This window comes from Arachis hypogaea, chromosome 16 (assembly GCF_003086295.3).
Source record: "Arachis hypogaea cultivar Tifrunner chromosome 16, arahy.Tifrunner.gnm2.J5K5, whole genome shotgun sequence".
Classification (NCBI taxonomy): Eukaryota; Viridiplantae; Streptophyta; class Magnoliopsida; order Fabales; family Fabaceae; genus Arachis; species Arachis hypogaea.
This window is the reverse complement of record NC_092051.1, coordinates 141,198,025-141,214,424: the sequence shown is the minus strand read 5'-3', so window position 1 is coordinate 141,214,424 and position 16,400 is coordinate 141,198,025. Positions and strand designations below refer to the sequence as shown.

General features: G+C 28.7%; 1 protein-coding gene across 7 annotated transcripts; it reads right to left on the bottom strand.

Moving 5' to 3' along the window:
• Nucleotides 1-5,046: 5,046 nt before the first annotated feature.
• LOC112755378 (uncharacterized) lies at nt 5,047-10,762 on the bottom strand. Of its 7 annotated transcripts, XM_072221353.1 has the most exons (5): nt 10,112-10,340; nt 9,744-10,001; nt 9,057-9,252; nt 7,625-8,568; nt 5,047-5,736 (listed from the first exon to the last, which is right to left on the bottom strand). In XM_072221353.1, exons 4-5 carry the CDS (start codon nt 8,518-8,520, stop codon nt 5,295-5,297), a joined length of 1,338 nt encoding a protein of 445 aa, XP_072077454.1. In that variant the 5' UTR covers nt 8,521-8,568; nt 9,057-9,252; nt 9,744-10,001; nt 10,112-10,340; the 3' UTR covers nt 5,047-5,294. The 7 variants fall into 7 exon arrangements, with proteins under 7 accessions (XP_072077454.1, XP_072077455.1, XP_072077452.1 ...); XM_072221354.1 differs by lacking the exon at nt 9,057-9,252 and having other exon boundaries at nt 10,112-10,439; XM_072221351.1 differs by lacking the exon at nt 9,744-10,001 and having other exon boundaries at nt 5,047-5,751; nt 10,112-10,437.
• Between the last annotated feature and the right edge of the window lie 5,638 nt (nt 10,763-16,400).

The window sequence follows — 16,400 nt, the reverse complement described above, 5'->3', positions numbered from 1 at the left end:
TCATTTAAATTAAAAATTGATCATTCTAATAACATCTAATATGAAACTTTTAAATTGACTATGAAATACTAAAAGTTGAGTAAAAACTTATTGTGGGGTCAAATTTAATAATTTAGTGGGGCAAATAAATATTATTATCATATACTACTTAAAAAAATTTCAAATCATAGCCCACACTCGTATACAAACATCCGTCCCTGAAAATATACCAAGTTCAATTACATTACTTGAGAGTTTGGTGGGATTTAAATTTAATTATTAAATGCTAATAAGTAATAATTTGAAGATTCTGTACATGGTTTCTTAGAAAAAATTAGAATAATTAAAGAAAAAAAAAGTGTAAATAATGAAAGTGATGGTGCAAAAAATAAAAATAATTTTAAAATTTAAAATAATTTTTTAACTTTTAAATATTTTTATCATATAAAATTTATCTTTTATAAATAATTAATTATTTTTTATAGATAATTTTATCGGTATTTTAAATATTTATTGAAATAATTAAATAATAGTCTTTTCTTTCTTTAAAAGCCTTTGAAATATGAAAAAAATTTTCATTAAATAATAAATAAATAATAAGAAGAAGATCGCACTTCTAGCTAGACAAGACAAATATAAAAGGAGACGACAGACGAGTAGTGACTTTGGCCTCCCAAAATTTTAAAAAACTATGCTTATATATGATATATGTGTTTAAAAAAAATAAAAAATATTGCATAATTTAATAATTTAATATATATTATTTTTCACTGTATAATAAATTTATGCCTCAATTATTTAATTTACTAATATTTTTTATTTCACCAATTTAATATTATATCTTTAAATTTTTGTATCTTTTAAATTAATTTTTATATAATAATCCGTATATCTATTTTTTAAAAAATTATTTATCTTTTAATATTAACGTATTTAATATTTATATTATTATATAAAATATTAATAATCACTTACGTAATTATATTTTGGTAATCGTATTATATATTTTAGATGTTCTTTTCTTATAAAAAATATTTATTTTTCTTTTAAATTTATATTGTTAAAAAAATTTATAAAATTATTCTATAAAACCTATGTGTCTTTCATGTAATTAACCGTTTATAATTTATTTTTAATTTTTTTAAAAAGATTAATTTTAATTAATAAGAAATGTAATAATTTTGTAATTAAACACATTATAAATTAATATTTTATAATTTCATAATGTGTTATTAATATTGTTATATTTCTTTTATATAATTATCATGTTAAAAATTAAATTGTAAAAAAAATATAATTTTTAATATATATATATATATATATATATATATATAAACCTTTTGATAAATCAATTTAATAATTATATGTTTCTTAAATTATTTTATGAAATAAAAAAATATAATAAAAAATAATTAAAAATTTTGTTTAAAATTGGACTCTTTCGTAGTAACATGTTTGGATCTGTCTCTATTTCTAGATAACCATGCCAGATTGACATTTCATGTCGGTATCCAAATACCAAAGTCCAAACTCCAAACTCCAAACCCGATGGACGATGGTTTATCCTATTTTAGTATTTTAAATCGAGTGCCAAGATTTTTTTGGGTTCTTAGACGGGAACCAGAAAAAGTAAAGAAATAATAATTAATAATAATAAGATAAAAACAAAATATTTTAAAATTAATAGAATAAGATATTAATTTAATATTTATATATTATCTGTAGTTTCCATGTTAACATGATAAATTTAGTAAGAATTTCTCATATGTAATAAGTATCTTCGAAAGTATATAAGACTGGATTTATTTTTATAGACAGGACATGATATTGAAATAGAGATACTAAAATAAAAATAAAATATAGAAAGTTAATGAAATATTTGTACAATATATATAATAGAGGTTTAAAAAAATATTAGAGATATAACTATTAGTGTTATCTTTTTTTATCAGCTAAAACTTTTAGGATGAGTGGTATTATAACATGGTATCAGAACTCTAGATCCGAAAAGTTAAGAGTTTCTTGGTGAACCCCAAAATCAATTTAAGATTTTGGGATGAGATGTTTATTATCCCTAGTACTCAGATAGTTATTCTGGATAGTATAAGGAATGTTCATTTTTTAACTCATATAACCTATTGTACAAATATACCATTAGTTCTCTAACAAAATTTTAAAATAAAATATTAAAAATTATTTTTTATATATTATATTTAGATATAATAGACAAAATACTAATATAATATTTAATATTATATTTAGATAAATATAAACAAAATTAAAATATAATGTAAAATTATTAAAATAGATCTATCTAATAAAATAGATAAAATTTTTCGCAAGATAAAAAAATGCGGCCTAACCGGCAAAAGAAAGAAAATGGTGTGTTTATTAGTAGGGAAAAAAATTTAATACAGTTGGTTAATTGGTGATATTTAAAAAATTGAGATTATGAGTGATTTGCGAAAATGAGTATAATTTTAATATATAAATAATATATAATATTTTATAAAATTATCCGATCTAATTATATTTATTTTTTGAATAATTATTTATGTGTTTAATATAAAAAATAATTTTTTTAATAATATAATATTACATAATTAAAAGTAGGTGTAAAATTATTTTATACTAATTTTATAAAATTAAACTTAAAAAAAAGGGAATAACCGAATAAGAGAAATCATTCGCAACAAATTGTGATGTTTTTTATATTTTTAAAAAGCAAATTTGTTTAGACAATTGTCTTTTAAAGAATAAATCGATCTCTAACGTTTTGATACGTTAATATAATAATATTTAAGTTTTTGAGAATTTAAAAATATATTTAAGTCTATAATTTTTTTAAATTTGTACACATGGATCATTGAGTCTAATTTATTTCATCTTAAAAATTCTCAACCAAGTCACGTTTGATTTTTTCATTGGATTTGACAGACTAAGTGAACATGAGAGATCAATATGTCTAAGTTTTGAAAAAATTAAAGACTTACATATATTTTCAAATTCTCAAAAACTTAAATATCTACGAATCAAAAGATCAAAAATCTATTTGTCATTTTTTCTATTAATTTTTTAAAATACAATAATTCACCAGAACGAATGCGAATGTTCGTTTTTAAATTTTCAATCTTTTGAAATGCATTTTGCTAGAAAACAAATTGTCGTTTTCAATTTTTAATTTTTAAAGAAAAACAATTCGCAAGAAACAAATTATAGGATAGAAGTTCTTGTGGAATTCCCATATCAACCATATCTTATTAATAATGTGGGATGTTATGATATTTAAGTTGAGTAATTGTTATAAAAGGGAGAGATAGTTGTGTATAAAAAGAAAATTAACAAACAATAATTTTATTTGTGCTGTTTGTTTGGTGTATAGTGCGCATACAAGAGAATAGAAGCTTGCTGTGTGAGAAGAGTTGAGTTTTTTTTTTCGAAAATATGTCAGGCTCCTCTTTACTATATGGGTGTCTTCAATGAGGTTGTGCAGTTGGAAGAAAGAAAATGTGCTAGTGTGTTAACAGCTTTGTCGAATTGGTAGATATAAAACTAAATGATCGTAAGTTTATGTGGTTCAGGGGATCAATCGTGCAGTCAAATTAATAGAATATTGGTGAGTTTGGTTTCATTGTTATCATTTGGAGCACTTGGTTGAAAATGAATGACAGAATTTTCAGAAATCAAGAATCAGGTGTTGCAGAAGTAGTTAACAGTTCAACATTGATGCTCCACCTTATTGTGTTGAGCTTTTTATTTCAAAAAGAAAAATCATATCTTGATAAATAACAAAATTACACTATTTTTATGTAACTCACCTCACACATTATCATGTTAAAATTTAAAAAAATGTGTTCAGTAAGAGGGGTGCATGATGTGGTCCATTTGCTCAATTTAGCCACTGGCATGTTACATGTGTGTGGTTGAAATAGGGCTTCACGTTGTTTGCATTTCAGAATCAGAATTGACTTATATCTATCAACGTGGCACACAATCTCATCCCCTACATTGTTCAGTGCTGATGTTTCATTCTTATGGATTATACTCGAACATATTGCTATTGAAAATTACAAAGATATAATATTTCGAAAAATGTTTGTAATATTAAGGAAAAACAAATGAATTGTTTCCTGTCCAAATTTGTACAAATTTTCGAAGAAGAAAGCCGTGCAGTGAAATGATCATGTAGTTGTAAAATTCAATTCTCAAAATAGTATTTCTAATTTTAATTTGCGAGAAATAAAGTAAAACTATATTTATGTAACTTTTAGAAATTGAAACAGTAGTAAACTTTTAATTTTTTTTTATATTTATAAGATACATTGATTTTATATTATTTATTATTACTTAGAGTTAAGTTTGACGATTTTTTCTTCTTCTTTTTTTAATTTGAAAATTCAATAGAATAGTTATTATTTTTATGTGAAATTGATAGTTAAATAACAATTTAATCAAATATATTAAATTATCTAACAATTTTCAACTAACAATTTTATAGAAAGAAAACTGCACGCGAGTTTTTTTTTTTTTGGGTTTATTTTAAATTAAATCTTTGGCTCTATGTAAGACTCCGGAACTTCTACCATTTAACTAACGAAAACGACTTTGCCAACACTGACAAATTAGTGGTTCTAGAAATGTTTTTGTATACTCAAAATAGTTTAGTATGACTGCGACTTTTAGTCTTTATCCTGAGGACTTTTCTAGCTTTTTCTTTTCTATATTTACAATTTTACATACAGTTTATGAATAAATTGTTATTCAAAATAATTGTCTCATTTGAAAAAGTAACGCTGCATTAAAATACAATTGCGCATCACGCTTTTTTGGAGACACTGATTTTTCAATATATTTAGGTAACTTAGGAACCAAGTCAACTATAGGTTAAATGTTCCACTCGGTAATTAATTCCTGCAGAATCTAAGGGGAATAGTTTCCTTAGATTTATAATTCAATCAGACTTTATTAAGCTCAAGAAGAAGCTCCACAATAGAAATAAGACTATATTAGTACACACGTTATTCAAGAAAAAGAACTGTAGCAAGTAGCAACATATTGCATATCCAATTAAAGTCTGAACTCTGAAGCCACATAATATACATTTCTAATCGAATTTTGGTACACTATCCTCTGTATTGTATACAACTATTAAGTCTGCATTGATAAAGAATATTTTACATATAATGGAAATCACAGACAGCACCACCATATATATACACACACACACACACATAAATACATTTCTTTGGATCTTTATAAGCACAAAAGAACCTATCTAGTATTAGTATGAACTATGAAGCACAGGAGAATGCAATTCATATTAGTGGGAACATCCACCCTAAGGTCCAACCAAGAAAAAAACCAGCACCAACAAGACTTAATCCCAAAGCAAAAGCAAATGCACAATTTCTAACCCCACATCTTCTGATTTTCCTCTTTGCACCTCTGTGATAACTCTTCTTAACATCTGGGAGGAGATTCAACAATGGTTGGTTCTTGTTCCTGAGTTGAAGGCAGAGATTCTCGAGCTGAAGCATGTGGAGCCATTGCTTGTAAGCAAAGAGCTGCGAAGCCTGTCTGAAAAAGAGGCTCACGATGTGCTCCTTCTCGATGTAGGCTTGTTGTGCTGCCATTTCAGCCTCTCTTGCGCGCGTTTGAGAATGACACAATGCTTTTAATAGCTCCGCCTTGTGATTGTCCTTGGAAATTGTTCGGTCATCATTGTCACATGAATCAGAATCTTTGCCCTGGCTGGAACTGGAGATATGCAAACTGAATTGATAATGTGATAACAAATATTTGTTTGCTAGAGTATTTGGTGTAAATTGAACATAGCATGATCATGACAGTTCGATTAACCAAAATATATTGTTAAATTTAGGGAGGAAAAGGGGTGTCAACAAAGAGTTTGGCATACAATATCCTGAATTTCTGGTTATCAAAACAGCTATAAGTTAGGAATTCAATGCGCACAATGCTTATATTTTATGGAAAAACATCATATAAAATGTGCAAAAACAAGAATAAGTAGCATCAATTGTTATCATATATTATTACGTATGCAGCTGTAGAAGTACTCCGATTTATGAGTTCACCATTTATGAGTTCATATGAGATACGACAAAGATCATACCATGTAGATATCAGGAAATTTTAGAAACCATATACTTAGATGCTTGTTTACTAAAATGCTACTTGAAGTAACCTCTGAGGTTGGAGAGAAGTGTTTAGATTGCTAAAACATTAGTATCCTGCAAAATTCAGCTTTGTTAAAGAGAAATGCAACTTGTTTGATTTACTCAAGTCCTCTATTTTTCATTCAACTCAGTTATTCATCATTTGTTGCTATAAAAAAACATTTAATAAACACATCAACTGCTTTCAGCTATAATGATAGTGTTAATCTTATATGTTTCAGCATCATTGAGTTCACTGTTTAGAACATGCATAACCAAACCTGGTTTTAGAATAATCAGCATGGTTCTGAGCCATGACTTGGTAAGATTAAACAAAAAGTGATATTATCATATAACCACATTCAGGTACACCTAAAGTGAAGTAGGTGTAGAACCTTCCAAAAGGAAAATACAAAAGAAAAAGAAAAAAATGCTGCATATCATGGAATTGGGACCCATTAACCAAAGAAGGAAGTCTTGGAACATGGATACTTGTAGAGGTACAAGAGGCAAATAGAATGACCAAGTATTTATTGAATAATATGCAAGAGGTTTTGAAATCCGTCCAAATTCTTAAATGGTGAGAAAGAATGTTATTTGATGACAGCTAGGTGACTGAGGTTTAAAATGGATTAATAGATATACTAAAGGCAAAAGAATAGTGTATAGAGTAACAATTAGAACATAGAACACAACAATATTTCATGGGACTGATGGGAGCAATGAAAGCTAAACACATGGTAAAATTAGCTTCCATCAAGCCAACAAAGCTGCAGACACAAAACAAACGGCATAGAGACTAACACTAATATGGCATCCATCAGGTGCTGCTCATGAAGCAGGACATGCTTTTCTGAATCAGATGTCTCATGGATGACAAGTAATAATCACTCGCTATATTTTACGCCTATAATCTGATGACTGGTGCTTCAATGATTTTCAACTAATTACTATAAAGATAAATACCTATTTGTACACAAAATAATACAAACATATGTATATGCATTACATCCCTCATTGTGAGTTCTTATACGCGATGAATTTCATTAATCCAATAGTTGAGTTCCAACATTTCACTATATAGATCACTCTACCAAAATTTTATAAAAATTTGGAATTGATTTGATATGCCATGATCATAACACTATATTATAGTTTTAGAAATAAAAGAAAATATGAATACTACTTTCTTAAATGTTTGATATTATCATAACACTTTATTTGATATGTCATGATAATACCTTCTTCTTAAGGCAAATGAGGGTAAATAATTTGAAAGATTTTATTTCTTAACCTCCTATTGTAGTTCCAAACAATGGATTCAAAAGTTCTTTTAATTCCATTCCACTTCGCACCCATCATGTAATATTCACTCCACAAAGAATTAGGTAAATCCAACATGATAGCCAAAAATACAGAGAATGAGAGAGCAGTAAACACAATTTCTGGCATTCTTCTAAAGCATTTACCTGAGAGCTCTTTCTGAATCCTGAAATGAACAGCCAGAATTCAGCATTCCAGATGTATAATCATTTGCAATAGAAGAATCCATCATGGCTTTCTGATCTAAGGATGATGGAAGACTCTTATGAAAATCAACACGGTTGCTTTTAGGGGATGGTCTATCACTTAAATGCTTAATCTGCGGCTGAGGGAGATCACAGTTCTCAGTTTCCTCTAGTGACTTCTGAGAAATCAATGAACCCAACTCATCTTTTCCAGCATTACACCACCAAGGCCTAGTTTTCTCGGCTCCCATCCATTGCGATTCCAGATCAGACGATGTCCTTTTACATTGTTCAACGACAAAGGAATCAGCACTGCAGTCCACAAAATGATCATCGAAAATCCAGAAGTCCTCCTGACCCATCATTTTAGGTGTTAAATGTAAGTCATTTTTCCGAGCAGCCTCAATTTTTGGGAGTTTCGTATCATTGCTTTTTGTCATGCATTTATGAGAGACATTCCAAGGCTGCTCTGAGCTTGAATTAGCACTTTCAACACATGAAAGAGTATCAAAGCTTTTGACAGATTGATCTCCCCCACTTTTGACATCAGCATCAACAAACCGTGAGCACAAAGCATCAAGCTCAGATTCCCAAGAATTCTGATGTTGGCACCTATAATTCGCTTCTCCCCCCACATTGGTTTTCACATGCAGCCACCATTTCATATCCGGCAACTTATCAGAATTTCGATCATGGAGCACTTGACTTGAATTGGACTCACTCGGAGACCAATCAGATTCCAAACCTTTTGAAATTGAAGATGGATGATGGTCAGAGGAATCAGGAGGCATTCTCAAATCCTGGGTAGTAAACTGACGCTTAACTGCAAAAGCAGCCCGAGCTTCTGCAGATGCCATTACTTCTTATCTTGTTCACTGATTTTGTACTTTCTAATGGATGGACATCTGTTAAATCAGTTAGAAACTTAATAAGTTGCATCATTCTATGCAATAAGAAAATCTAATATTATGAAGGTGTTATCCTCAAAATACATATATAAATAGACCAAGACCAACAAAGTATCATTCTTCAAGCTAATCCATAAGCAATATAGAAGGAAAAAAGAAATGTAGGTGGCTCCGAATATAAATTGGTGACCTTTTTTGCCCGCATTTAATAAAGAACAGGCCAAAAGGTTTTATATTAACTAAATACTCTTTTCTTTATTGCCTGTTGTCAAAAATCAACATTTGTTGCTCTGATACCATGTGAGGTATCAGATTTCTTACGAAGAAGAAAACGAAGCAGGTAAAAGAAGGAGAAGAAGAAGATAGAAGTAGAGAGAAACTGAAAGATAGAAGATGCTAGAAGATTTCGAAAAGAGGTTATGAATGAATTCAACAACTAAAAGTTGTTACGGGGACTGGTATATATACACAGACAAAGGCTTAACTTTCTAACAACTTTGCTAATTTGGCTTGATAGTTCTAACTAACTGCACGTGTTTCTGTGTGTGCAGGTCATTGCTATTAACATCAACTCTGCTGCTGAACTCTACTCTTTCATTGCTGCTAACATCAACCCTGCTGCTGTTAACATCAACTCTGCTGCTGGACTCTACTCTTTTGTTGCTGCCAACATTCTTCCCCCTACATTAAACAGCTCTAACCTCTAAGCTATATAACATTCCATACAAGTCATCAAAATGCATGTTAAGTATGACCCTAATCCACAAAGATAATCAAATATCCTAGAAAAAATAACCCATTCTCCAACTAAGTAACACTAAGGATATGTTTGTTAGGGTGGTAAAAATTGAGTGAAAATATTTTATGTAAAAAAAATAAAAAGAGATGTTATCCAAGCAAGTTTTCTCTCCATTTTTCCCCCAAGCACATTAAGGTTTTTTCCATTCTCTTGGAACATGAAGGAAGAATCCAATAAGAACAATATTCTATGTCATTTTTGCTTTCCAACAAAGGATTAGTTTGTCAGAACGAGGTAACTTCCAATTTGGTCCCTGAGTTTTATATCTACGAATCATGATTCTTCTATCACTAAACTGATTTAAAACTTGATTTACGGTGGTATAAAACTCAGAATCAAACTCATTATCAATGATGATCAAATTGAGCCTTACCTCTTGTCCATCACAAAAGTAATTAGTTTTTACAGATCAGGGAGTTGAATTGCGAACATGTCCCATAGCAAGCATCACCAACATGCTAATTTTCTTCGATTTCTAAAATTCAGACTCTTATTTCAAAGAAATCACTGAATCGTAACATATATCCAGGAAAATTTGGCATGCAAAGAAAAATCAAATGCTTTCTTGCTAATTAGACAGACAACAATCCACCAAAACTAACTCGCGAACTCAGATAGCGAAATTGTCACGCTGAGAAGAAGTAATTCAGTACGTGAAGAGCAAGAAAAAGAAATAAAAATCAGATCATAAAAAAAAATAAAAAGAAAAAGAAAAAACACAGTGACTGAGAGAGAGAGGACCTGGTTTCCTTATGAAGAAAGGATCTGCTTTGGATCTGCAAGATTATCCGTACGGTTTCAGTTTTTCAAGAACTAATAACACTGGAACTAGAACGGAGAGAGTGAGAATAATATTTCATAATTTCTTTTTTTTTTCTTTCTTTTTTCTTTCTTTCACACACTAAGCATTGTCCTTTATTTTGTCCCCTTCGGAGTTGCTGAATTAATTATCGCCCAAACTATTTTGAACAACTTGTCAAACAAATAAAGCAATAAATATCTTGAGCTTCTAATCTTCTATTACTTTTTTGTTTTTATTCCCTTTCGTGTCTCGGTGTGTTTGTAGTGTAATCACCACGACCACAATTATGAGCAAGTTAAGTTGTAACTTCATTGAGGCTCTGGGAAATTGGAAACTGGAAAGGGAAAGGTGGTGTGATAGCTAAGTAACGGTGCCACTGCCACATTTCGTGGCGCTATATGCTTTCGACACGACACGCCACCTTCTAATTAATTACACGGCTTTTTCAAGTATGTTTTGGATAACCAATTTGAGTTGGCCGTGAGTTTATTCGATCGCTGAAGTAAATGTATAGAGATTTGAATTTTGTGTTATGCATAAATTTTTAAATAGAGTTTAGATCTACAATAAATATTATGGACAATCGAAAAACTTCAATATTAATGAGGTTCGACAGATTTAATAAAAAGCTTAACCATTACTAGATTTTTTTTTTTTGGTGACTATTTTTAGACAATTTTTTTAGTTAAATTTAAATCTTTTAAATTTTAGTTTTTTATTTTAGAAGATAAAATAAAATTTTTATTATTGAATATTTTTTTTTATGTTTTTTCTTAATTTTACCTATAAAATAAATAGTAATAAATTATATTTTATCTTCTAAAATAAAATTTAAAATTTTAAAAATTTAACTCCTTTTTTGTTATTAATTTAATTTTTTAATTTAATAATTTAATAATATATTTTTAATTTATATTTTTAAATATTATTAATTAACTGTTGACAAAAAGTAATAAATTTTATTGGTTCTCAACATGGATACAATATAATAAAGGGTTATAATGAAGTTCTGACAAAATAAGAACAGCAAATATATGAAGAATGTTGTGATTGAAAAAATATAAAAATAAAATTAAATATATATATTTATATATAATATTGTCTGTGAAAAAAAAAATAAAAACAAATAAAAACAAATAAAAATTTATGAAAGATAAGAACAAATAAAAATAAGATAAGAACAAATAAAAATAATAAAAACTAAAATTTTTGCAGAATCTATGTATTCTGTTAAGCTAAATTTATGAGCTAGTGTGAGACTTCTTTATTGTTGTCATAGACTAATGTGAAAGAGTTGTTTAATACGCTTTTGCAAGTTAGAGGATGAAAAATGTCAAGAACCTTATTGAGATTGAGATTTACGGGTTGAGAAGACAAAGGTTTGGTGAAAATATCAGCTACCTAGAAAAAGGAAAGGGGAAAAGTTTCATCACTCCAACTTGATCTTTTTATTGGACCAAGTAACAATCAACCTCCAAATGTTTGGTCTGTTTATGAAAAACTGGATTAGTAGTAATATGAAGGGCACGCTGATTATCACAATATAAAACTAGTGGTCGAATAGGAGAGATGCGTAAAACATTAAGTATCCATTGAAATTTACAAGTTGTGTTGGTAAGTGTACGATATTCTGTTTCGGTGGATGAGCGGGTAATGGTGATTTGTTTCTTGGTCTTCTAAAAAACTAAGGAACTACCCAAGAAGAAACAATAACCTGTTAAAGATCGCCGAGTGTTAGGACATCCAACCTAATTAGAGTCACTAAAACTGAGAATCTAAATTGTTGAACTTTTGAGGAAGAAAATTCCTTTCCTAGGGCTACTCTCTAAGTGCCTCAACACTTGCTTTGCGACTTAAAGATGAGATTGAATAGGAGATGTCATAAATTGACTTAATTGTTGTATTGCATATATGATGTCTAGTCTCATGGTGGTAAGATATATGAGGCGACCAACCAAATGTAGATAGACAAAAGGATCCAAGAGAAGAGAATTGTCATCCCGATGAAGTTTTATAACACTATCCATGGAACAGAAATCATTTTGGCCCCTAACAAGTCAGAATCTTCTAAAAGATCAAGATAATATTTTCTTTGAGAGAGAAAAATTCTCTTTTCTAATTGAGCAACTTCAATACAAAAAAAAAAAAATTCAAAGGACCAAAATCTTTAATTTTAAAATACTGGTTCAAAATTGTTTTAGTAGCAGCAAATTCAAAAATAGAATTTTCAGTTATAACAATATCATTAACATAAACTAGAAGAATAGAGATTTCAATACTAATAAATTTAACAAACAAACTATAATAAGAAATAATCTGCTGGTATTCATGGGATAGTAAAAGATTGGAGAGTTTCTCATACCACATGTGATTAGATTGCTGTAAACCGTATAGAGATTTCAACTATTTGCAACATTGATTCGGATGAGTTAGCACAATTCCAGAAGACAAAAACATATAAACATCTTCCGAGAAGTCACCGTGCAAAAAAATATTATTGACATCTAGTTGATGTTTGGCCAATGCTTTATGGATGCCAAAGTCAGGACTAATCTGACAGTGACAGGTTTGATAATAGAAAAAAATTTCTTCAAAAAATTAACACCTTCATTCTGAATGGATCCCTTAGTGATAATACGCACTTTATATCTATCAATTAAACCATCTGACTTACGTTTAATTTGTTAAACTCACTTACAGCCAATCAACTTAACATCTATAGGACAATCAATAAGACATCAAGTTTTATTCAACTCAAGAGCATCCAATTCATCTTTTATGGCACTACGTCAACTAGAATGATTGTTGGCATCCTTGAAAGACTTTGGCTCAACTTCAAATTACAGAGATAGAAGATAGGTTTTATAAGTAGGAAAAATAGAGAAAAAAGACATAATAAAAGAGATTAAATAAAGACACCTTGAGAAAAAGAAATTTGCACGGCTGAGAGAGAAATTGCAAACATAATCAGAAAGGTAAGTTGGTGGTCAGCGAGCTTAGTGGTTGTATCGGAAAAAAAAGGACTCCTCTAATGAAGGAGACGGTGATGATGGACTTAATGGAGAAAAGGAGCTGGAGGAAGATGATGGTGTTGTGTTGGATATATAGAAGATTAAGATGTGTCTTGGCTTGGTAAGACTTCGGTGGAGACTAAAGGAATAATGGAAGATGTTGATAGTGTAGGTGAAGATGAAAGAATGAGTGAGTTAGTGGGTGGGTTAATAGAAATGAGGTGTGGGTCAAAGGTCAATAGAAATAGGTTCTAGCCCAATAAGAAGATTAACTGAATCTTGTTTTTGAGAAGATGTGTTTGCTAATGTTGGACCAAGTGTATAGAATTGGACTTTTTTGTGATTAAAGATAAGATTATTTCATAAAAAATTACGTTTCTAGAAATCTCAATTCTTTTATCTTCTATAACATAAATAATATATCTTTTAAAATTGTGTTGAAAACCAATAAACATAGTCTTTTTGCCTCTTTGATCAAATTTTGATCTCTTGCCATTAGGGTAGAAATAAAACATAATCATCCAAAAATTTTAAGATTATGATAATTTGGTGGATGATCAAATAAAGCCTCAAATGGTATTTTAAAAATAATTACAAATGATGGAACTCTATTAAGCAAATAAACAACATGATTAACGGCATAAGACCAAAAAGATGATGGTAAATTAGATTGAAACATAAGAGCACGAGCTATATTCAAAATATGTTGATGCTTGTGTCCTATTCTTCTATTTTGTTGAGAGATTTCAACACAACTACGTTGATGAATAATGTCCTTTGAAGCATAAAAACATTTTAAAGGAATTCTGGTCTATTATTTGAATGAACAGTTTGACTTTAGAATTGAATTGTATTTCAACTAAATTAATAAAATTCTTTACATGATTGTACACTTTCTCTCTTGATTTTAATAAAAATAATCTATATAAAGTGGCTAAAATCATCAATAATAGTTAAAAAATATTTATGATTATTATTAGAATTTTGTCGTCCCAAATATTAAAATGTAATAAATCAAAACTTACATTAGCTTTATTGAAGCTTTGAGAAAATGAAAGTTTCTTTTACTTAGAAAGATGACAAATATCACAAGATTCATCATGATGCATAGAAATATAAAGAAAATATTTATGTAAATGATTGAGTTTTTGTCTAGAAAGATGACTTAAACAAAAATGTCATATATTTGAAGGTGTAATGGGTGATGATTGGATGAAATTTATGGAATGTGTAATGGATAGATTATTCGTGAAGTTGCATTCAAGGACATATAATCCCTCTCTCATTCTACCCAAATCAATCATCCTCAAATTATCCTCAAATTATCGGCATGTAAAGTACAAAAAGAAGATGAATAAGTGAGAATACATTTGAGTACGAAAGTAATTTTTGAGATAGAGATAATATTAAAATTGAAATAAGGTAAATGAAAAATATCATGAAGAATTAAGGATGGTAAAAATTGAACAATGCCTTTATAAAAAGTAGTAATTTGAGAATCATTTAGTAAATAAACAGTAATAAAAAAATTTGTGTGTAAGAAATGAACCGAGCCAAATTTGATATAATGTAATATGTGACACCAGAATCAATGATCTAAGTGTTCAAAAATAAATTTCAGTTTAAAAAATTATTAACAATAGAAAAAATACTCAAAGAATAAAAATAACGAGTACTTGGACTTGGCAAAAATCCAAGTTAGTTTGAAGGACCAATTTTTTTATTGAAATAATGGTTTTTCTATTTTTACAATATAAAGGATGAGTTTAAGCCTTTCTTAGAAGTGGCATGAGAGAAGAATGTTTGACTGGTGAGAGACTCAAAAGGGCTGGTGTGTCCTTTCTCTTTAACTTAGGGCAGAGTTGTGCAGCAAAAAATGTTGGGAGACAAGGGACAACCGCGACATTAATGGAAGAATGGTCCTTGTCATAGAATTTTGATCTACCTGGGTAGCGCGGGTAACCCGGTGGGTGGGTAGCTATGCTTTGTATGGTGTGACTGCCATAGCCACAATCCGAGTATAATATCGAAGAAAAAGAAGAAAGTTGATGATTAGGATTGATAGTCTTAATCATGGATAATAAAAGTAAAGATGAAGAATGTTGTGTTTTGTATTTTTTAATTGAAAAATTATAAAAGTAAAGCCAAATATATAGAGCATTGCTTATGAAAGATAAGAATAAATAAAAATAATATAAGAACAAATAAAAATCTATGAAAAATAAGAATAAATAAAAATAAGATAAGTACAAATAAAAATTGTGGTAGAATTTATATATTTTGTTAGACTGAAATTATAGATTAGTATAATTTTTTTTTTTGTTATTGTTATAGACTAATATAAAAGAGTAGTTTAATAGATTGGCTAATTAGGAGTCATCATTCAACCTTAATTTTATTAGTAGCTTATAAATTAAACTTATTCATCATGTAAACATATTTTATATTGATTTTTTTTTAATATAAGAAAAAAAGTTGAATTAAGAACACTTAATTAAATTCTTTTTTGTGCTTAGTCAATTTTTGCTTTTTAACTCAACATGTAAAAATAGAATAGAGGAAGGATATATAATCTAGTTCAATCTTCAAATACAATAAAGCATATATTCACTTTTGGCAAGTAAGTCCAACTATATGAGAACGTAATTATTTTTACTAACGTAAACGTTCATATCTTGTATTTTTTCTTCTTCTTCTTTTTTGCGTTTTTTTTTCTTTCTTTGCGTGTTACAATTTTGTTTTTTTTTTAAAAAAAAAAAACAAAAAAATTGTATAGGTCTTAAGGTACATTAACAATGATGCTATACGACATTACGACCAAATTTTTTTTTGAACTAAGTTCAATCAAGTTGGTCCAATAATTTATTAACATAATAAAAATCAGTTAAGAAAAAACTACCCGTAAGAAGAAGAAGAAAAAAAAACTTAATTGAACTTAATTATAAACATAACTTGGTTATCTAGTATTTCTCATATATTTTGATATACTTTAGGAAAAAAAGGTTTTAACAAAATCGATATATCACTTCATGGCGTTACATATAGTTAATAGTAGAGTAAAGTATATTTTTTGTTTCTAAAATTTCTCTAAATTTTATTTTATTTTAATTTTGTCCCAAAATTTTTTTATTTGCATCAAGTATATCCATGACAACTTAGTTTTTATAAAAACTTAAGACCAATCTAATAAGGAAAAGTATGAGGAGCCAATATATGT

What these genes read in the sequence shown, in the direction of transcription:
- LOC112755378 (XM_025803428.3), bottom strand. Translation starts at nt 8,520, where the DNA reads ATGGCATCTGCAGAAGCTCGGGCTGCTTTTGCAGTTAAGCGTCAGTTT. An exon ending in GATTCAGAAAGAGCTCTCAG is followed by an intron (nt 5,752 to 7,624) that starts GTAAATGCTTTA and finishes TTATCAATTCAG; the next exon opens with TTTGCATATCTCCAGTTCCA.